The following is a 23,080-nucleotide window of genomic DNA, read 5'->3' on the forward strand; positions in this document are numbered from 1 at the left end:
TTTCAGGCTTTTGAGTGGCTGGGAAGATTAGAGGCAAATTCTGGTCTGCTGTGGTGATGCTCGTTTCAGGAGTATAATCTCTGGGACAGAGAGATGATATTAACTGAGTTCAGAAGAGAGAATGGGCTGGAGTTCATAATTAGGGAATTATCTTGCCGAAAAGTGAAAATTGAAACCACAGGAATGATATGATTGTAGAGATGGGGAATGTATAGAAAAAAGAAGTGTAATTAGTTCAAGAGCAGCCTCTAGAAGGAAAGAAAGGGAAGAGAAAAGAAAGAAGGCTAAGAAAACAGTCTCTTTAGTTCCCATAGGATGAAACAACAATGAGATCTGTAAGACTGCAGAGGAAGGAGGATCTGCAGTCAGGGTTGGGGAGTGCTAATGAGGCTGAGGTTGTTGTCGAGGAGGAGGAGGGACTAGAAAAGCACACTGCACTAAACGGGAGGAGATCTCAGGACAGCAGAGGCACTGGCGGCGGCGGCGGCGGCGGCGGCGGCGGCACTAACTTCTCCAGGAAGCTTTGTGATGAGAGAGTTTAGTCTCCTGTTTCGTTCCCTTGACCGCACACTAACGCATAGCCTAGTAAAACAGGCCTAACTACAGGCCTACAGTTATATTGCACTCTGTTATAATTCTGTGTCGTTTACGTTCATTTGCAGTCTCTGTGAGAATACTAACCAGATCATCTTCATGTCCACGTCCCAGAACCTAGTGCAGTACCTACTGTATAAATATGATATGAGTTACACAAAATGAGTAGCTTCCTCTTCTTTTCCCTGGCAAGACTTCGTGCATGGTGGACAAGGCACTCTACCACTAAGCTACAATCCCCACTGGTGAAACTAATAGTTCTTTTTTTTTTAATCAAATTTTTAATTTGTTGTGGATGCAGGATTATTTCAAAACTTCATTTCAGCTTTAATCAGTTATAATTTTCAGAATCAGATAATTTCAAAAGGCCAACTCAAAGCCACACCTCATGTCCCACAATTGCCTGCTTCCTAGAATCAGCATATTCAACTTTTTTTATTGAAAATAAATTTTTTATATTCTGATCACAGTTTCTCCTCCCCAGCTCTTCCTAGATCCTCCTTTCCTACCCAACTCTATGCCTTCTTTTTCTCTCTTTTGAAAATAAATAGGCAAAACAAACCAGAATAATTTTTGAAAGTACAAAAAAGAATACACAGAAATAAACACACAATAAACGCCTAAAAATACACAGAATTAGAAAATATAATATACAAACAAAACAACAGTAAGGCAAAAATGCCAAAACAAAATAATATGAGACAGAAAGTCTACAAAAACACCCTTGAGTTCATTTGTGTTAGCCATCTTATAATAGTTCTTATATGTATGCTGGCCAAGACATCACTAAAATGGCTGACCATGCTGTCCAGATTGGGTAAGCAACAAGTAGAACCGGAAAGCTTAATGGATTAGGAAAATAAGGAAGGGGCCAAGAAATCAAAGCAGTTACGTGTGTGGTTGTTTGAAGTGGCTGATATCCCATAATGTTTCATGGTCCTCATTTTCCATCTCTTAGCAGAGAGGATAGATTCAGGTGAGCTAGATGTGTTCAAAATTGTGAAGCTTCCTTAGCTGGAGTTATCTTACTTTTATAGGGGACTGACTCTGTGGTAGCTTTCTCCTTTTTTCTGGCCACTGGGTTTTATGACCAACTCCTGAAGTTGAAAAGTACTGATCTTTTTATCAGTAAAACTGAGTTCTAGCTCTGTCAATAGTGAACTATGTGGACAAGGCTGTTCATTGAATGATCTTTGGTTTCTTCCCGATCTCACATTCTATGGTAATATTTATAATTGATGTAAGTCTGACAAATGGAGAATTTGAACACAGAGCAATAAGCTGAGGAAGACAAGGATCTTTATTATATATGCAAACATAGTTTCTAGTACTTCCAGTTCTTAATTCTGATAAGATAAAGGCTACTCACAGTATTTTACTTAGCCTTAAATATAAAGGACATCTGGGAAGGTTTCTTAGTTAAGGTTTTATTTTGGTTCACTGAACATCAATTAAGATCTGACTTTCTTGTTATCAGGATCGTAAGAGGCAGTACGAACTGCTCAAACTTGAAAGGAACTTCCAGAAACAGTCTACTGTGCTGAGACGTAAAACTGAGGAGGTAGGTAAGAAAGGCCTGTCTGCCATGCCGAATGCATGCTCACAAAGTGTCTTAGGAAATGGGGGGGGGAGTCAATATTGACCAGCATTGTTTAAATCTTCTTGTTTATTTTGTTTTATTTGGGGGTTTAGTTTTTGTTTTTTTTTTTCTGTAGTCCAAGCTGGCCTTTAACTCCTAATCTTCCTGACGCTACCTCCTAAGTGTTGGGATTATGAACATGTACTACCATGAAAACTGAATAAGTCCTAAATCTTCATCTCTTTTTATCTAGTATGATCTGTGAATGAATAAAACCTGTGTTGAAAACTGTACCATTCAAATGTGGGGGTTTTTTTTATTCTAATTTGGCCTTTTTTTTCTTAATAAAATAGAACAGACTACTAGCAATACATGACATTCCCAGACATTTTCAGTCTGCAGAACTTCCATTAAATGTACCCCTCTTGCAGCACTGAAGCAGTAGCTGCTAGTCATTAGTTATCATGTCCCTGGAGATTTGAAAACCTGGTTCCTATAGGAATTCAAACCTAGAATTTGTTTACTGAGATGCTGCAAATTAAAATGTTCTTCAGCATCCCCATCTCCCGTTTGTATTTAGGCAGCAGCTGCCAACAAACGTCTTAAGGATGCTCTCCAAAAGCAAAAGGAAGTTGCAGAAAAGCGGAAAGAGACTCAAAGCCGTGGGATGGAAGGCACTGCAGCTCGAATGAAGGTACGAACAGCTTGAACCGTCATTTTCTTTACATGCACTGGGGACAGGGGAAATAGGAAATAACTTGCTTTTGATTTGAAAGTAAATACAGAATTTGAAGTTCTGCCTGAAATGCTTATTTTAAAAGATCTCTTTCAACTGTTGTCAAAGAACAAGAGTAGAGCATTCTTTGTATCCCTGCCTGTCATAGCTCAGTTACTATTTTGTTCTGGTGTGATTGACGTACCAGGAATGGTATGTATTTAAAGTATACAGTTTGGTGAAGTGCTGGGTCGTGCTATACCGTGGACTGGGGTCCGAGACTGAATGAAAAAGGGAAGGTAAGCTGAGTGTGAGTATTCCTGTCTTTCCTGCTTGCTGACATCCAGCACAGTGGGACCACCCACCTCACATGCCTGCCCCCACGCCTTCCCTGCTGTGTGGAGCTGTGTGCCACTAGTCTGTGAAAAGCAAGAAACTGTTCCTGAAGCTGCTTTTGTCGGTTGTTTGGTCAAAGCAATGAGAAAGGGAACCAATACGCATAGAATCCCCAAATATGCTTTCTGGCCAGGCATGGTGGGATACCCGTGACCTCATAGCATTTCTGAAGCTGAGGCAAGAAAATTATGAGGTCAAGGCAAGTCTGAGATCCATGGAGAGTTTGAATCCACTGGTTCATATATATGCATACAGGCAAAACACTCATACACATTAAGTAAATCTAAAGATTTAAACTTCCTAAAATTCAAGACCCAGATATAACCAGGTGGTGGTGGCACACACCTTTAATCCCAGCTCTCAGAAGGCAGAGGCATGCGGATCTCAAGCAGAGGCATGCCTGGTCTACAGAGCAAGTTCCAGGATAGCCAGAACTGATACACAGAGAAACCCTGTCTTGAAAAACCAGAGAGAGAAAGGATTGGTTTTCTGTCACTATAGATTTCTTTATTTTTTATAATTTTACTAAAATGGAATTGCATGGTATCTGACTTTTTGGCCTTTTATTCAGCATAATTATTTTCACATTCATCCATATGATTACATACATCAGTTACTTTTATTGCTGAGTGACATCCCATTCATTGTATGGATGTATCATAACTTCTCTGGTCACCTATTGGTGGTCATTTGAGTTATTTCCAGTTTGGGCTATTACAGATATTGTATTGAACACTCATGGACCAAGTTTTTGTGGGAACTATGTGTCTTATTTCTTTTTGGTAGACAGCCTGGACTCAAATAGCTTTCTCATCTGCTAAGTGTATGTTTTCCTATTAAACAACTACTGAACTGTTTTCCAAAGTGGTTGTACCATTCCTACCAGCAGTGATTGAAGGTCCTTGTTGCTGCATGTTCTCAACAATACCTATAGTATGGTCAGTCTCTAGGGATTCTAGTAGATACAAAATGGTACCTTGTTAGAGTGTTCATTTCCCTAATAACTAAGGATGCTGAGCATCTTTTCATATGTCTACTTGCTTTTTTGTTTTTGTTTTTTCTTTCTTTGTTTTTTGAGACAAGGTCTCTACATAGCCCTGAGATACATACACAGACATATATTCAAGTAAAACACCCATATACCTAAAACTAAATAATTTTTTATTAAATTGATTTTATTTTTTCAGACGTTTTCTCCTTTATTATTAAAATAATCTTACGACTTGATTGTTTTAGCTATTAGGATGGCAGATGACATTGCTTTTTTTTAAACACAGTTTATTTTATTAAGGCATAATTGACATAAAGTATCTGGGTTGTATTGGGTACTTCAGTAAGTGCTAAGGATTTAAACCCAAGACCTTGTGCATGCTAGGCAGGTACTCTACTGGTGAGCACCTCCAAAACACTGATGGTTATGATGGTTATGGTTATCTCTCTTTTGTGTTTGCTCTTATAATTACAAACAAAATATGGCTTCTTTTAATGTGATGCATTTAAGATTCATCTGTGTTGTTTTGTTTCAGTAGTTTTCACTTTTGTGTATTTATTTCACTAAGTCATATTCCATTGTATGGGTTTTCCTATGGTTTGTTTATCCAGTCAATTGTTAGATGCTTTTGACTTTTTTTGGAGACAAAGGCTGGCCTGGATTGCTTCTCCAGCCCAGGCTGGCTAGTCTAACATGTAGCAGTCCTCTTGCTCCCGCCTCCAGAGTGCTGGGAGTACAGCTGTGAACTGTCACACCCCAAATAACAAGGGACAGAACCAATAGACATGAGAGATTTAGGAGGAGACGTGGCTCACATAGTTATAGAGGCCTAAATGTCCCATAGTGGTTCAGCTGCAGGCTGCCTATCCAGGATACCATACCACAGTTGAGTCTAAGTCTGATAGCTTCAAAACCAGGAGAGGGGTTGTGTAACTCCCAGTCACAGGGCAAAGGCTTGAGAACCTGGGGGTTGATGTAAGCCCTGGAGTCCAAAGACCAAAGTACTCGGAGCTCCCGTGCCCTGGCTCCAGGAAAGACAGGAAGTGCCCTCCCTCCATCAGTTTTGTTCTGGCTGCAACTCCAGCATGTTCTGGGTGGTAGCCACCCACACTGATGATGAGTCTTCCCAACTCGGTCCGCCTACTCACATGCTAGTCTCCCCTGAAAACACCCTGACAGATGAACCCAGAAAAACAATGCCTTTACCTGATCTTTAGGTATCCCTTAAGCCAATCCAGTCAACACCTAAACTAGGCCATTCCATGAATTAAGCTACTATTAGAAAGCTCACATGCATATTTCTGCAAAAGCATTGTTATTTGGCACAACCTAGGAAATGGGTTACGTAATAAGTTCATAGACAAAATCTACTAAGATGCTGAGCCATAAAATAAGGTTCAGTGTGCTCTGAATGGCTTAAGTCTTGTGCAGTATGGTTTTGACCATGATGGAATTAAACTAGAAATGAATAACAAAAATGATAGAGCACACGCCTATCATCTCAACACTCTGTGAGTAGAGGCAGGAGGATCAGAAGTTCAAGACTAGCCTCACTACAGTTTGAAGCCAGCCTGAATTACATGCAACTGTATTTGAAAAACTCCCTGGATACTTAGAAACTAAGAGATAACACTTCTAAAAAAGCCACTGTCAAAGAGGAAATTAACTCAGACTATTAGAGTGCATCTTGAATTGAATGAAAATACAACATTATTAAAGGAAGTTTCTAGCCCTATGGACAGGACCCATGTTAGAAAAGACAGAATGCAAGTCATTAATCTCAACTTCTTCCTTGAAGAAACTAAGAAAGTAAAATTAAGTGCAAAGTAAGCAGAAATAAGAAAGTAATAAAGACCAGAGTAGAAATTAATGAGCTTTGTAAAAATTATTTCTAATTTTGATAGTTCATACCTATGGTCCTAGAATTTTGGGGACTGAGGCAGGAGGATCACGAAATGAAGGTAAGCCTAGGCTACATAGTAGCACCTTATTTCAGAAAGCATTATGTTAAACAAATACACGTGAGCATCAATTTTTCCAAGTTAACCTCTGTAAGAAAGAGTTGGTTCTTTCATAGGCCTCTGGCTTTCCTGATCAGGAAAAGGTAGAAAACAAAATGTAATTAACAGAAATTTCATAAATTATATCACTGTATATTTTATATATTATAATGAAGGTTAAGAGAGAATGTGGTAAGTGCCTAAATTTGAGAGTTTAACTGAAATGGACAATTTCCCTGAAACACACAAACTACTGAAGTTTACTGAAGAAGAAACATGTTATAACCTGAACAACCTGAGGTCAATTTTCGTGTGTTTGGTATGCGGATATGCATGTGTGCACAGGTGTGTGCGTGTGTGGGTGGGTGTGACCCTTGTGAAGGCCTGGGTACCCTGTCTGCCTTCCAAGTGCTAGACTTAAGGCAGGCTACCATGCCCCATCCCCTGCTTTTGATAAATCGGTGCTTAAGGCAGGCTACCATGCCCCATCCCTGCTTTTGATAAATCGGTGCTGGGGATCTAAACTCCAGCTTTCATATTTCTGTGGCAAATGCTTTAACCACTGAGTCACCTCCCCAGCCCCTGAGATCAGTTGTTGAAGTTGAATTTTATTAACTTCCTTTCTGGTGGTGAGAATAAGGGAGGAAGTAGAGAGTGGACTTAAGTTAGTCATATATGAAAAAAAAAAATTTTCCCAAGACAGTGTCTCACTGTGTAGGTTAGACTGTCCTAGAGCTCGCTATGTAGACCAGGCTGACCTTGAACTCACAGAGATCAACCTGCCTCTGCCTCCCGAGTTAAAGGCGTGGGCCACTACTGCCCAGCTGTGAATTTTTTTTTTTCCGAGACAGGTTTTCTCTGTGTAGTTTTAGTGCCTGTCCTGGATATCACTCTGTAGTCCAGGCTGGCCTCAAACTCACAGAGATCCACCTGCCTCTGCCTCTGAGTGCTGGGATTAAAGGTGTGCATCACCGCCCGGCGAAATTCTTGATCAATAAAAAAAAAAAAAAATTTAAAGAGCCAGGGGTAATGGTGCACACCTTTAATCCCAACACTGAGGAGGCAGATGTAGGTAGATCTCTGAGTTCAAGGACAGCCTGGTCTACATAGAGAGCTCCAGGACTATATAGAGACCCTGTCTAAATAAATAAATAGATAAATAGCAAACAAAGAACTATGTAGGCCAACAGATCCAACTCATGTTCTCTCTCTCTCCCCCCTCTCCCTCTCCCCCTCTCTCTCTCTCTCTCCCTCTCCCTCTCCCATGAGGTCAACAGATCCATCTCCTCTCTCTCTCTCTCTCATACACACACACACACACACACACACACACACACACACACACACACACACACCCCTCTGGGTGACCTGTAACTCCCTGAGTACACTAGGCTAGCCTTGTGTAGAGAACTGCCTACCTCTGCCTCTCAAGTGCTGGTTTTAAAGGCATATGCCACCATGCCGAGCCCAAATTTGTAGGGAAGAAATATTAGTTCTATGCAAAGTCTTATAGACAACTGAATTGGAAGGACTACTTTTGCTGCTCAGCTTATGAGGATGCTAGCATTACCTTGATAACAAAACCAGATAAAGGCATTACAGGAAAACTACAGACTAATATCTTACAAACATAGTGGTACTTTTTTTATTATTTTATTTTATAGGTGGATGCTTCTCAGCTTATAATGAGGCTCCATCCCAAAGCACTTATAATAAGTTGAAAAATGCATTTAGTACACCTCATCTGCTGAGTATCATAGTTCAGCCTTATCTACTTTAAGTATGCTAATACATATTACCTAGAGTTGGACAAAATCATCTAACAAAAAGTCTACGAAGTATTCAATATCTAATGTAATTTCTTTAATACAATACTGAAAATGAAAAACAAAATGATTGTATGGAGACAAAAATAGGTATTTTGTAGATATGATGGGATGTGAAAGCATATAACACAATATCAAAAGATGCTGACTTCTGCTTCATATGCTTCGCAATATGGAGCAATGTTGTTGCCTCTTGGGAACATGTGCTGAATGGGAGGTCTGGGATTACCGGCACAAGCAGTTCTAATTTATTGGCTTCACCAAACAAGATGGCTCATGCCTGTAAACTAAACTCAGCACTTGGGAGACAGAGGTGGAAGAATTATACTAAGTTTGGGTCCAACTTGTTCTATATAGCAAGTTCCAGGCCAGCCAGGGCTACATAGCAAAATTTTGTCTCAGTGGAAAGAAAGAAAAAAATAGAATTAATTGGCTTCTTCATTTTTATGAAATTAACTTCTTTATTCTTGGTAATATTTTTATTCTAAAATATACCTGTTCTTTTTATTTGTTTCATTTTGCTTTTTAAAATACTTGTCTTTATTTTATATGTATGAGTGTTTGCCTGCATTTATTTATGTGCACCCCATGTGTAGCTGATGCTTGAGGAGGTCAGAAGGGAACGTAAGCCACTCTGGGGGTGCTGGGACCTGAACCTGAGTCCTCTGCTAAGCAGTCTCTCCAGCCCCTTGTTCTGCTTTTTGAGACAGGATTTTGGAGGTTCATATTGACCTTACTCTCAGGGTCCTCTAGCTCAGCCTTCTGAGTGTTAGGATTATAGGTATGCACCATCGTGCCTGCCTTTAAAGTCTCCCTCGAATATTAATGTAGTCCCCCAGCTGTCCTTTGATTAGTGTTTAGTGTGCTAATTGTAGACCCAGCTGATTTTAACGTATTGTGCATTGTTTTTAAAGTGTGTTTCACATAAACAGCCAATTTTTATCACTATTATTACAGTATAGCTTCATTGTCATCTTTAATGTTCTCAGGAATGAGCACTGGGATTTTTGTGGTGGTGGTGGTGGTGGTTGTTGTTGGTTGTTTTAGTAATGTTTTTATTAATTCTTTGAGAATTTTGTATAATGTATTTTGATCATAGTCACCTTTTCTCCCCAATTCCCATCAGATCCACCCCCACCTCCCTACCTAACCAACTTCATGTCCTCATTTTTATTTTTAAACCCACCAGTCCAATCTGTGATGCCCAAATACTCTTGGGTGTGTGTCCAACCACTGGAGTGTGGTCTACCTACCAGGAGTCAGTCACACTCTTACAGAAAGCTAACTTTTCATCGCGGCAGCTTCAGTAGCTCTTCAGTCAGGGGTAGGCCTTCAGGCCCACATCCCGCCTCCTGGGATCTTGTCTGGTTTGAGCTTACACAGTTCTTGTTCTTTTGAGAACTCACTCCAACTGCCTTTTGTGGCTTTTTTTTTTTTGTTTGTTTGTTTGTTTTTGTTTTTGTTTTTCCTCTTTTTGGTGTTGGGGATTGAATTTATAGCATTTTGAATGTGAGCACCCACTCTACCACTAAGCTATAACCAGCCTGCAAGGTTACTGTTTCTAAAAGTCTATTTAGCTAATTATATTTTCTTTTTAAAATCCTTTCCATCTACTTCATTCATTTATTTATAATTTCTCCGTTATATTTACTTGTGTGTGCATGTGGATGTGTACACCTGAGTTCAGGTGTCTAAGGGAAGCCAGGAGCTGGAGTCACAGGCAGTTGGGGGGGCTGCCTGACATGGGCGCCGGGAGCCAAACTCGGGTCTTCTGGAAGAGCAGTGCGTGCCCTTAACTTCAGGGCCATCTCTCCAGCCCTCACTGCCTCTGCTTTAAACATGTGTCATGATAGTTAATGGCGAAAAAACAACCCACAAACAGTATGGGAGCAGTAAATAGAAGTAGGAGGCTAGCTAGAGAAAGGTTTGCTATAGAAAGCCTCTCGTGACTTTGGAGATAGTGTTGATAAAAGTTCTTAGAGAGTTAATGGTTTTAGTGATATAGACACAAATAAAAATCTCACTTCTGGTTTCATAGACTCTGGTCCAAGTGAAATTAAGTTCAACTCTATCTAGCCCATGGAGTCCTCATCCCCAACTCACACATTACCAATTTCTCTTCTAGAATTGGCTTGGAAATGAAATTGAGGTCATGGTCAGTACTGAAGAAGCCAAACGGCATCTGAATGACCTTCTTGAAGATAGAAAGATCCTTGCTCAGGATGTGGCACAACTCAAAGAAAAAAGAGAATCTGGAGAGAATCCACCTCCTAAACTCCGAGTAAGTGTCAGGGGGAAACGCTATCAATAACCACATGGAATTTCTAGCAAATCCTTATTGTTTTGCAGGACTCTTGCCTTTTGAATCTCACCTTCTGGGCCACTGTCTTTACAGAGGCGCACATTCTCACGTGATGAAGTGCGTGGTCAAGATTCAGAAGCAGAGAATTGTATTGCAAAGCAGATTGAAAGCCTAGAGACTGAACTGGAGCTCAGGTAATGGGGCTATATCTGAAGCCTAAAATGTTATGCCTGGAATCCAAATAGGTGCCATCAATCCACTCATTCAAGAACTTGCTTCCTTTTCGAAGGATTTTTATGGGGCAAACCAGTAGCAAACAGAGAGTACCAGTATTTTGAGATCATTTCTGTCATTCAGTCACTGTGATGCTCTAGGAGGTGAGTGTCATTCACCTTACAAATGTAAAACAACGTTGAGGCTCTTAAACTTTTTGGCAGAGAGGCCAAGAATACACACTGCAACAAAGACAGCATCTTCAGCAAATGGTTAGCTACATCTAGAAGATCCTTCTCTCCTTCTGTACACAGACAACTCCACATAATTCAAAGACCTTGAATTAAGACCTGAGACTATGACCCCAGAGAGAAGAAAATAGTGAACACACTTCAACTTATAGGAAGCACCCGCTTTGGGCAGTTAACAAATGGGACCTCATGAAATTAAAAACAAAAGCTTCTGTACATCAAAGGACACCATCATTCCAGTGAAGAGACAGCCTATAGAATTGGGGGGGAAATCTTTATCAGTTACACATCTAGCAGAGAGCTAAAAACTAGAATATATAATGAACTACTAAAAATTTTTGAGAAAAGAGTGGGACGAAGAACTACCAGAAAGTTCACACACCATGATGTGCTCACCTCCACACCTACGTAGACACAGAGAAATAAATGAGACAGAAAAAAATCAATCGCTCAAACTCTGTGTGTGTGTGTGTGTGTGTGTGTGTGTTCCACTTATTTTAAACAGTATTTAATAAAATTAGAGCCACTTAGCTATTTCCTTGGGGTTTCTTTTGTTTTAGGTTTGGAGGTACCACATAAAATTTGAATAAGGTAGCTTTTTACCTTTTAACTAATCACTCCATACATAAAATTCTTTTAATTTTCTACTCAGAGCTCCTCCCTTTCTCCTTGCTATTGAGGCTGATGACAATAAATCTCACTGTTCTCTCCCTGAAGGAGTGCTCAGATTGCAGACCTACAACAAAAGCTCCTGGATGCCGAAAGCGAAGACAGGCCGAAACAACGCTGGGAGAATATTGCCACAATTCTGGAAGCCAAATGTGCCATAAAATTTTTAATTGGAGAGGTAAAACTACTCTTCCTAATAATAACAGTTACAGAGGACCTGGCTGGATAGGTTGAAGTGTAAGGAACACTTTCTTAGTGCTGTAGCTACTTTTCATGGTAGAATCTCCAACGATACTAATATTGAAGAGCTTAATAGATAAAAGTTGGTTAGAAGCAAGTACAGGACAGCTACTTAGAAAAATATCATAAATTGACACTCATCATGCCTAACCTAGCAAGTATGCATTAGTGATGTTAATAGAAAAGACCAGGATGCCATAAGAAGTTACTGGTAAGCATGAAGTATTGTACAACTTTTAAAAACAGCTATGAGATGTCTGTTTAAAAATTTGAGACATAGTCTCAAGGAGAAAACTTAATCATTTTGACATATACAGATTCATTGTAAGAAAAAGCCCTCTTCACTAATCTAAAATGTACAACTTCATCATAAACTGTCAGAAGAAAATCAAAATTGACAACTCAAGACAAGCATAGTTTCTGAATCCAGAAGTTGAGCATTAGTTATGCTTCGTACATTTTTGTCTTGGGCTAACAGATTTCTTCTACTAAGGAAACCTGACTAATCTTAGGAATACTGGTATTTGTGATGCTCACTGTCTGGGCCAGTAGTTGAAAACAAAAGTAGGTCAGTACAGCATACCAGTCTTGCCTAAGAGATTTATCTAGAAAGATCTACAGTTTCAGCAGTCAGGTCTACAAGTTCTAACATGTGAACAGAGATTCTGAGAGAGAATTGGCTATAAGCTCACTCCTGTGAGTCCCCTTTTAAGCTTTAAGATCTGCTTAAAGTTTCAGAGTTTTGGAATTGTCAGATATTGTCCATTTTAGGGTTATTCTTGCCTTGATGCAGAGCAAGCAACAGATGAATGACTTCAGTGGCGGGTTCTACCCCTAAGATACTGCCTGTCTCTGCATCAATATTGACGTATGGCCTAAGAATAATAAAACAATGCTTTTAAAGGGCTGGAGAGATGATTCAGTGACCCAAGAGCACTGGCTGCTTTTCCAGAGTGCCCAGGTTCAATTCCTAGCACCCGTGTGGTAGCTCATAACCATCTGTAACTCTGATTCCAGGAGAGCAGACACTCCCTCTTCAGGCCTCTACAGGAACCTGGCATGTACATAGTGTGCAGACACACATGCAGGCAAAACACCCATGCACATCCAAAGTAAAATTTTAAAGCTAGTAGTAGGAGTTCAGTTCAGTCTTAGGATCCATATGACATGGGGACGAGGAGAGAATGGATTTAGGCTTTCTTGGCCGAACTTTCCTCAAACCGTTTCAAGAAAGCTGACCTTTTCTTGTTCAGTGAATGGGAGAAGATAGATCAGTCTTCAAGCAAAATGACTTCTTCTTATCCTTTCAGCTGGTCTCCTCCAAAATCCAGGTGAGCAAGCTTGAAAGCAGCCTGAAGCAGAGCAAGGCTAGCTGTGTTGACATGCAGAAGATGCTGTTGGAGGAGCGAAGCCATTTCACTGAGATAGAGGCAGAGCTCAAAGCTGAGCTGGTCAAGGAAGAGCAACAGCACCAAGAAAAGGTGAGTCTTAGCAAGACCAGAAGCAGGGGAGGCCGGGTGCTCCCTGCCTTTACTTGTTCGGTTTGGAAAAGGAGGAGCATATGCCTGACAGGGGGCCTGATGCCTGGAATCCTAGCCCTCTGGGAGGCCATAGCAGAAGAATCATCTCAAGTTCAAAGCCTCTGGACTACATTGAGACCCTATCTATCACCATCTAAAAAATAAATAAGTAACCAAACAGTAATGACACATGAAGCGTCCTTCAAAAGGCTCTGTGGTCATTTTCACATTTTGTAAATAAGTAACCTGAAACAAGTGACTTGTCTAAGTGGCTCTTAGCCACTGGCTCCAATCCCAAGGTCACGTGCGAGGCTTATGGTTTTGAACCATGAGAAGAAAAGACATTCTTTACCTTTAACTCACAAGAAAGTTACATGGCTCTTTGCTCGAACTGGAGAACATCCTTTCTCCCTTCCTCCTTTGCTATCACCCAGCAGTTGCGTCTGTCTCTAGGTGCTGTACCTTCTCAGCCAGCTGCAACAATTCCAGACGACAGAGAAGCAGAGGGAGGAATCAGCTAATGGAAAGGAACAGCAGCTGCTGAGCACACTAAAATGTCAGGTATGCAAAACATGATGGAGAATCCTAGCTCATTCGAGCCGTGGACTTGCAGCAGAAAGTAATTAACTACTGACACACCAGAGCCTTTACTCCTTTGAGGCCCTGTTGGATCTGGTTAGGGGAAATCAGTGTAGCTACTCTAAGAATAGCCTAATTTTCGGGCCAGGCGGTGGCGCACGCCTTTAATACAGCACTCAGGAGGCAGAGGCAGGTGGATCTCTGTGAGTTCGAGGCTAGCCTGGTCTACAGAGCGAGTTCCAGGACAGCCAAGGCTACACAAACAAACCCTGTCTCAAGCAAAAAACAAAAAAACCCTAATTTTCAGTACTGACACAGAAGGTTCCATGTCAGACTTGGGCCTCCTGATTCTTTTGCCTTAACCCTAAGCTCCAGGGCTGAGGAGCATGTAGTATTTACTTCAAATCTTGGTGATGTAGCACTTAAGAGCAGTTAGTACTCTTGCGGAGGATTGAGTTCTCAGCACACATGCTGGGCAGCTCACTACTGCACGTACCTCTAGCTCCAGGAGGAAGCCCATGCCTGGCCTCCAGCATGTGCAGGCACCTGCATTCATATGCACTTAAAAATAATACAAATACATTGAAAAAATCCTGAGGGCATTCAAATGTATCTCTCCAAGCTTGTTCTGAGCTGAGACCTGACATGTTAATAAAATGCCCTGGGTCTAAAATTCTTTCGAAGTCTGGGAACACCACACCCTTTATGGAGCACTATTTTAGTCCAACTTAGAATCTTATTCCTGCACTGTCAGTCCAGGGTTGCCTTAGCACTTCACTCCTTAAGACGTAACCAGACAAGTTAAAGTGGTTATATGAATTCAGTTGTCGTCAGTGCCAGCAAGTTCAACCAGGCTTGTCCGAGTAGCATTCAGACTAGCTAGTCCATGTGAGAAGGGTACACAGAAGCCCCTGCAGATTTCAGGGAAGAGCTGATGCTGTGTGGATTTCTGAACCAGCATGCTGATGTGCAAAGGCTATGAGAATGGGAAGGATAGAGATTACTTCCTGCAAGTATCTTCAGGGATACTGGGGAATACTGAAATATAAGGCATTCAGGGTACCTAGAAAGAAGGAATGAGGCATTTTTCTGTGCTCCTGCTTGCTGTGTACAAGCCATCGTCTTCCAGCCACTTGAAAGCAGTGTTGGCATCTGAGTTGTTTGGTAACTCATAGATAGGACCCCAGATAACCCCGCCTATAATTATGCTCTCTGGAAATAGGATGAAGAGCTTAGGAAGATGCAAGAAATGTGTGAGCAAAATCAGCAGCTTCTCCAAGAAAACAGTGCCATCAAGCAGGTAAGATGACTTTCCACCCGCTTCATAAGCCTCCGGAGACCCTTGCTGCCACTAAGGCTAGCTAGCCCTTGGAAGCAGTCCTCCATTTTGATGACTGTTTAGCCCGATTTTGTGAGGTCTCCATCAAGTTTTCATGTGATTCAGTCATATGCATTTCAAAGTGTTAGAAGCCCAAGTTTTTGCCCGGCATGGTGGTGCACCCCTTTAATCCCAGCACTCAGGAGGAAGAGGCAGGCAGATCTCTGTGAGTTTGAATTCAACCTGGTCTACATAGTAAGCTCTAAGCCAACCAAGGATACATAGTGAGACCTTGTCTCTAAAACTCAAACGGAAATAAAAACAAAAAATAAAATATACTGATCCTTAATCTAATAGTGATTTTAGAAAGTGAGAGTCCTCCCAACTACCCTACTGTCACCCGGCTTTGCTTTATTGTGATATACAAGGAACATAGTCTAGGTCTGGAATCTTTGGTTTAGCCATGAATGCCCCCAAAATCTGCCCTAACATTATATACTTTGTCTCGCCTGTTCAAACAGAAACTGACCCTCCTCCAAGTAGCCAGCAAACAGAAACCCCATCTTATGAAAAATATCCTTCAGTCTCCAGACTCTTCCTTTGAATATATTCCACCTAAGGTAAACTGTTCAGTTGTCTATGATACCTTTACATAGCCCAAGTTTGAGTGAGTGTGCTAAACCTGTCTTTGTAAATGGCTATAAGAGTAAGGAGTCCCAATAAAACTAGAATACAATCCTAAGGAGAATAGGCATTCAGCTTCCTCAGAAGGCTAATTGTGGTTGATCATGCAGTTTTTATGTAACACAGCTGAAAAGGAGCAATGTTCAGCTGTCCATCCAGAGATGCTTATCTTATTAAACCATGAGTCCTCTCTTCCTCCCTCAGATTGTCGGCCTCCAGTTTCTAGCTCTTCAAAGACTCTGCAAGGCCAAAGGCTAAAGCAGAATTTTTGTGATTGGCAAAACCAAACAGAATATATTTGAGAAGTCTGAAATCTCTGTAAATACTGTTGGCAATAGTTACTGAGATGATAGCATGTCATATGTGATATTCAAAAACCTTATTAACTGCCTCAATTTTTTTTTTGTAGCCCAAACCTTGCCGAACTAAAGAGAAATGCCCAGAGGAAAGCTTGGACATCGAAGATCTACAGTATTATTCAGAGCATTCCATGACCGAGCAGGAGAATGATGACAGTGATGATTGTGCTGATGAGGAGTGGATACCAACAAAACTAGTCAAGGTGTCCAAGAAGAACATCCAAGGGGTATGAGCCAACTCTAATTCCACTCATTAGAATTAACTCCAGTGGGCTAGCTTCTGAATCTCAAATTGGTCCCTGCCCAGCATCTGAACTCCTTGGAGCTCCTTCAGGGGCCTCAGCTCTAGGGAGACTTGTTGGACGGACTACCTCTGTATGGACTGAGGGCAGCAGGGACACCTGAGCATTCAAGTTGGCTGTCTTTTCAGAATCGAGGTGATCTGAATAGATAGTGTTCTGTACCATTTCACTGAAGCTGATTCCCAAGTAATCATCCCAGTCCGTGTTGTGTAGCATGGTTTTTATAATTTAACCAACCATTCTCATACATCATCTTTTAATAATTATTTTAAAAAATCCAGAGAGGTATTTATTGTTTGCATCTTTCAGATAGACTTCAGACCCATAAGACGAAAGTGAATTGTCCCATGGTCACCAAAACCAGTGATAGTCAGTACTTGAAATTTAGTGTTTAGACTCCCAGATCCAGTTTGTTTCCACCATATTATGGTGGTCACATCAGTTAAAAACAAAACAAAACCTTGGACTAGAAGCTGAGTGCATACTTTATCTTCCTTACCTGTTATGGTGTTTTTCTTTTTCTTACTAGACTAAGGAGCAAATGGAATCATAGAAAAAGATAATAATTAAGAACAAACATGCCAAGTCAAGGCTAATTAGGAATAATCTGATTTGGGGGTGTTGTTGTTTTGTTGTTGTTTTGTTGTTGTTTTGTTTTGTTTTGGAGATGGTGCCTTATATAATCCAGGCTAGGCTTGAACTCACGATTATAACCTAGGATGATGTTCAACACCTAGTCCTCCTACCTCTACCTTCTGAGTGCTGAAATTACAGGTGGGCTTGCAATGCCATGCCCAGCTGAAAGCCTTCTGACTTTAAGGGCACTTTATTTACTTCCACAGTGCTAATCCTCCATAATTACTAAATACAGCTGTTTTATACTGCAACATTCATTTCCAAAATACTGGGCTTCCTCACTAGTCCACCTGTGCTCTGTAACCACTTTCTTAGAGAATGGCTCCAAATTTAACTTACTGGCTTCCTTGAAGCACACTTGATTTGGCCAGGTTTGTAAAGCCAAATGCTAAAGTGAAGCAGATCATAAGACACAAATAGCCAGGGGGCTGGAGAGATGGCTCAGTGGTTAAGAGCACTGGCTGCTCTTCCAGAGGACCCGGGTTCCATTCCCAGCACCCACATAGCAGCTCACAACTGTCTGTACCTCCAGTTCCAGGGGACCTGACTCCTTCACACCAATGCAACATAAGATAGATTTAAATAAAGTGGTTTTTTTTGTTGTTTTTGTTTTTGTTTTTTTTGTTTTGTTTTTTTTTTTTTTGGTTTTTCGAGACAGGGTTTCTCTGTGTAGCTTTGCGCCTTTCCTGGAGCTCACTTGGTAGCCCAGGCTGGCCTCGAACTCACAGAGATCCGCCTGGCTCTGCCTCCCGAGTGCTGGGATTAAAGGCGTGCACCACCACCGCCCGGCTAAATAAAGTATTTTAAAAAAGAAACAAACAGCAGGGCGGTGGTGTTGTTAGTCAGGTAACATCATCAAGAATGCACCGAGCTGTGCCCCCAGAGACCTTATAACTTAATGGAAGAATCAAGACAAAGGAATAGAAAGAAGCCTATCTAGAACTTCAGTGCGTTCATCTCAGGAAGAATAATTGGAAGGGCTTGGGTTTTCAGAACCAACCAGAAGAGGTCCGGATTAAGGAGATGACATTGAAGGAGGTGACTGTTGCTGCAGGATAGCTAGCTAGAAAGGCAAAGACAGTGTTGAGGACAAGAGGGAGAACACTTCCGGCACAACAAAAGAATAGAGTGCAAAGACTTGAAGCAGAGTGTTGGGACACTTAGACAAAATGAAGCAGGACATGGCTGTCTTTTTTGTCACTTTAGATGTATTTATGTGTAGTGTTTTGCCTTGCATATATGTATGTGCATCACATGCATGCCTGGTGCCTGCAAAAGTCAGATGAGACATCAAATCTCACAGAACTGGAGTTACAGATGGTTGTGAGCCACTATTTAGGTGCTGGCAATCAAATCCAGGTCCTCTGCAAAGGCAACATGTTGCACGAATCCCAATTGGTTTTAATAAAAACTGGGAGCCGGATATCAGGGTGAAAGCTGAAAGATCCGAGAAGCAGAGCAAGCCACAGCTACCACCTCTTATTCACCAACTCCTCAGCCTGAAAGAGCCAGAGTTCCCATCTCCTCCCACCTTACATTCCTTTCTCTGCCCAGCCATATTACTTCCTGTCTCAACCCTCCTAGTGCTGGAATTAAAGGTATGTGATCCCAAGCGCTGGAATTAAAGGTGTGTACCACCACTGCCTAGCTCTGTTTCTCTTTTATACTGGATTAATCTCATGTAGCCCAGTGTGGCCTTGAACTCACAGAAATCCAGATCGATCTCTGCCTCTGCCTCTGCCTCTGCCTCCCTCTGCCTCTGCCTCCCGAGTGCTAGGATTAAAGGAGTGTGCCACCACTGCCTGACCTCTATGGCTAACTCTGTGGCTGGCTCTGTCCTCTGATCTTCAAGCAAGCTTTATTTCCTAGATTACAAATAATATATCACCACAGCAACAAATGCTCATAACTACAAAACCATCTCCCTACCCACAATGTCTGTCTTTGGTTTATCTCCTCCACCAACATTTATACTATTATGATTGAATATTGACTAAATGGCCACTTAAGTTCCAGAGTTCGGAAGCATACACAGAAACAAAGGGACAAAGGGCCTAGAACCTGGGGAAAGGAGTTTGCAGATATGAAAAAATTATGGCTACACTCGTTCTTAGGAAAGCTTAATATCTCAACATTGTTGCTCCAACTTAAAAGTACTGAAGCATAGCAAATACTGTAATTAAATACTACCTACTATGAATGATATTCTATTTCTAAAAAACTGTCAAGTGATTCTTTATAATTTGATAAGTGACTATGCATGGATTTGTAAAAAGATCAAGTTGATTCTCCTATTTAACAACCTCAAAATATGTAGATGCTCTGTCCACTCTTGGTCAGACTGCTTAGAAGACACATTAGCTGTACACGAAGGCCATGGTTATTATTGTTGCTTCAACCCAGCTGAAGATGGCAGCTCTAATCACCTTCTTGTGCTTACTAAAAAGGAACTGTAGCAGGCACAAAAGGATGGCTTTTCCAGAATGAATGTCTTCCTCGCTGAGGTGATGCTAAATGATAGGTCACATGCCATAGTAGACAGAGTAACAGCTCAAAAGGTCAATGGGCGTGGGTTCTCGTCTGGAATGTTTCAACAGTTCATTGAGTAACCTTGAGCAAGGCACTTACTCTCCCTGAGCCTGCATTCCCTTACGTGTACAACGAAGAGATTGAAACCAGAGTAGATTACTTCAGTGCTGCTGTCTTGAGTCCAAGGACTAGTCAAAGTTTTATTTAACAATACTACCTTGATATGATGTTATATTGTATATTAGAGGTTAAAAGACTATATATAAAAGCACTTTGTGAGGAATTAAGTCATTGTTTGTATATTTTATTAAAGCACTGACAGCATCTTTAAATGCTCTGCCACTGAGCTACACCCCCATTTAAATATTTTGCATTTGTCACCTGTGCAGGGAGCACATACTTGTTTGGCTCTGTTTTCTGAGACAAGATCTTAGTGAAACTAGTTTGGCCTTGAACTCCTTATATGGCTCAGGCTGGCCTGAAAATCAGGATCCTCCTGCCTGGGAGGATCCTCCCAGTACAGGGGTGTGCTACCACATGTGCCTCAAAGGGAACAGGTACTCTTGTCTCTACTTTGCTGATGAAAGAGTAGAGCTGAACTTGGAAGTGACTTTTCCATGGTCATGCCAAGTGTTAAACTTAGGAGTAAAACCCATGCTTCTAAGTCCTGCTCTGGTATTTTTTACTCTTTGAGTTTAAAATTTGACCAGATCTTACTCTTCTGAGACACGCTGAACTTAGTACTAGAATTACAGACTACAAAACAGTATTCTCAACCTTAGTTTTTCTCAAGGGAGCTCTTTAAAATAGAACCTGGGATTCTACCTCTAGATGTTCTGATGGAGTTGATCTGAGGCAGGACTTGAAGCTTTAGAAAACTTCCGTGGAGATTTTTTTTTCTAATGTATACATGTGGGTCTGTGCGGGTGAATGCCACATGTGTGCAGGTTCTCAAGCACATTGAATCCCTTGGAGCTGGAATTACAAGTGATGTAAACTACCTAATGTGGGTGCTGGGAACTGAACTCAGGTCTTCTGGGAAAGCAGCAAGCACTCTTAACTACTGAGCCACCCCTCTCTAGCCCCTGCAGAGATTTCTCATATATAGTAAGTAAGAGCTGAGAACCAGCAAACCTATGAGTCTTCCCATCTGTGCTCTTTCTCAAGATATGCTGGTGGGTTGCCAGCAGTTTTGATATAGCTGTGTCAAAGCCCTTCTCTGAGCAGCGGTGGTGGTGGCACCCACCTTTAATCCCAGCACTCGGGAGGCAGAGCCAGGCAGATCTCTGTGAGTTCGAGGCCAGCATGGGCTACCAAGTGAGCTCCAGGAAAGGCGCAAAGCTACACAGAGAAACCCTGTCTCAAAAAACCAAAAAAAAAAAAAAAAAAAAAAAAAAAAAAGCCCTTCTCTGGCATTCTGCTCTGCATCCTGGGGTGGGAGACAATAAGATAAGGTATAGCTTATATACATGACATTCATGAGGCTGCACCTGTCAAGTGTTCCTGAGCAGTCGGTCAGCTCTACCATCACCATTACCAGTGCCTGTCTCTAGTCTCTGCTTGCATGAAGACCAGCAAAAGCATGGTCCATGGGCTCAAAGGCAGCCAGCTGTTGGGTGCTATTGGGTTTTAGAAAATGTTCCTTGTGTGTGTGAAGTGTGCTATTCTATAAATCATTTCACTGGGTCTTGGCTATGAAAAAATCCGGTCACTCATGATAGCCCTTCAGATATCATTTGTATTATCCCATGTGATAAAATAGAGAAATGCTCACAGGGTCAAAAGAACAGGAAAGTTCATAAAAAGAACAGTGAAGTCATAGAGATGATGGGGAAGGGATGAGCTCGAAACAAAAGGAGGGGCACTAGGCATGGTGGTACATACCTGTAATCCTGGCACTCTAGAGGCCAAGGCAGGAGAATCACAAGTTCAAGACCAACCTGGGCTATGTAGTGAAGGCCTAAGTCACAAAAAAGAAAGGGACAGAAGGAGAGTGAAGGAGAGGAGAAAAGGGAAGAGCAAATGGAAAGACCTCAGGGCAGGGATGGGCTCTCCATCCCTGAGTGACTACCTTGTGCCGAGAAGCGGGAAAGGTAAAGCAGGTCGAGTCAGGCCAGATTCCGAGGGCCTTGTCTCTATGAGTGCTTTAGATTCTGTTCGTGTACAAGGATTGCCACTGCAACTGATTTCTAATAGCAAATATTTTCTTTCAGAACTATCTCACTATCTAACATTAGGGCACTGGTTCAATTAATTGACATGTCTACATGATGGAATATTGTATACAGCTATTGAAATCATGCCTTGGGCTTTAAGATTTTATAGAATGATACACATTGTCCTCCTGATCAGAAAAAGGATACTATTGTGGGTTTCCTATATAGCTACAGAACAATGATGATAGTTCTTACATGAAAAGTGCTTAAGATCTTGAATTTGAGTTTATAATAAAACCCAGGATGAGTCCACAGATGTGCCCCGGGGTGGGTGGGGGGAGAAAACTGCTGACGGCTGTGATGTCAAGCCTTGTTAAGCGCCAGACGATTGGATTCATCTCATTTGGAGGATTTGGGGGGTTGTCTTGGTTTTCTGAAAGGGTCTCACTGTGTAGCCCTGGCTGGCCTGGAATTCTCCTCCATGTAAATTGGGTTGCCTGCCTCCAATGCTGAGATGAAAGGTTTGGGCTGCCTTGATCCGCTACGTGGACTACTCTAAAGCTAAATCTCCATTATTGTACTTACACAGCTGATTTGGGAGAACCGAGATGCTGAACTTGAATGTATTCCTATTGTATCTTTTCTTTCTACTTTCAGCCTATAATTTTAGCCTGTCAAAATATTTTTAGATTGCAATTTTTGTTATCTTACCTATTAATCATCCTTCCAGCTTTCTGCCATTGTTAGAGCCGATAAACAAGTCTACCTTGTAAACTGGCTATGAGTGTGTGTGTGTGTGTGTGTGTGTGTACTCTGTGTGTGTGTCCTGTGAAAACTGCAGTTTCAAGTATAAATGATTTTATTTCCTACCTTTAGTGATATTGAAGGTGAGTTAGTGCTCAAGACAAAGCCCCAGCTGACACTTGACAAAATGTCGAAATGTGCATGGAAAGAAAACACAGTTAGGTAGATCAAAAAAGGCAGAACAACTTGACTCAGCCCTTAAATAAGCCTAACTGGCCTATCATGCAGCCTGCGGGGCTCTGCCCATGAAATTGTGACTAGTGTTTACCCAGTACTTGTCAGGTGAGAGTGTTAGGACAGCCCTCTTATCTATCTTCAGCTGTACTGCCCAAAATAGAGCACTTAGTTGTTTGCTGTGACCTGCTCTTAGTTAACCTGTGGTGGTTCCTGGTGATCATGGTTAAGGACAGGACAGAT

General features: G+C 41.5%; 1 protein-coding gene across 3 annotated transcripts in view; it reads left to right on the forward strand.

Moving 5' to 3' along the window:
* Window positions 1-23,080, forward strand: part of Kif4a (kinesin family member 4A) — a 117,838-nt gene that overhangs the window by 91,399 nt on the left and 3,359 nt on the right. For 2 of the 3 annotated variants that reach the window (XM_028883915.2, XM_028883916.2), the window contains 10 exons: window positions 2,072-2,155; window positions 2,754-2,867; window positions 10,227-10,382; window positions 10,497-10,597; window positions 11,585-11,714; window positions 13,087-13,257; window positions 13,750-13,857; window positions 15,098-15,175; window positions 15,715-15,813; window positions 16,287-16,463. In XM_028883915.2, coding sequence (XP_028739748.1) covers window positions 2,072-2,155; window positions 2,754-2,867; window positions 10,227-10,382; window positions 10,497-10,597; window positions 11,585-11,714; window positions 13,087-13,257; window positions 13,750-13,857; window positions 15,098-15,175; window positions 15,715-15,813; window positions 16,287-16,463 — 1,218 coding nt within the window. The remainder of the gene's footprint in view (window positions 1-2,071; window positions 2,156-2,753; window positions 2,868-10,226; window positions 10,383-10,496; window positions 10,598-11,584; window positions 11,715-13,086; window positions 13,258-13,749; window positions 13,858-15,097; window positions 15,176-15,714; window positions 15,814-16,286; window positions 16,464-23,080) is intronic. The other variant, XM_037198838.1, reaches the window with a different exon arrangement.

This window comes from Peromyscus leucopus, chromosome X (assembly GCF_004664715.2).
Source record: "Peromyscus leucopus breed LL Stock chromosome X, UCI_PerLeu_2.1, whole genome shotgun sequence".
NCBI classification, from domain to species: Eukaryota; Metazoa; Chordata; class Mammalia; order Rodentia; family Cricetidae; genus Peromyscus; species Peromyscus leucopus.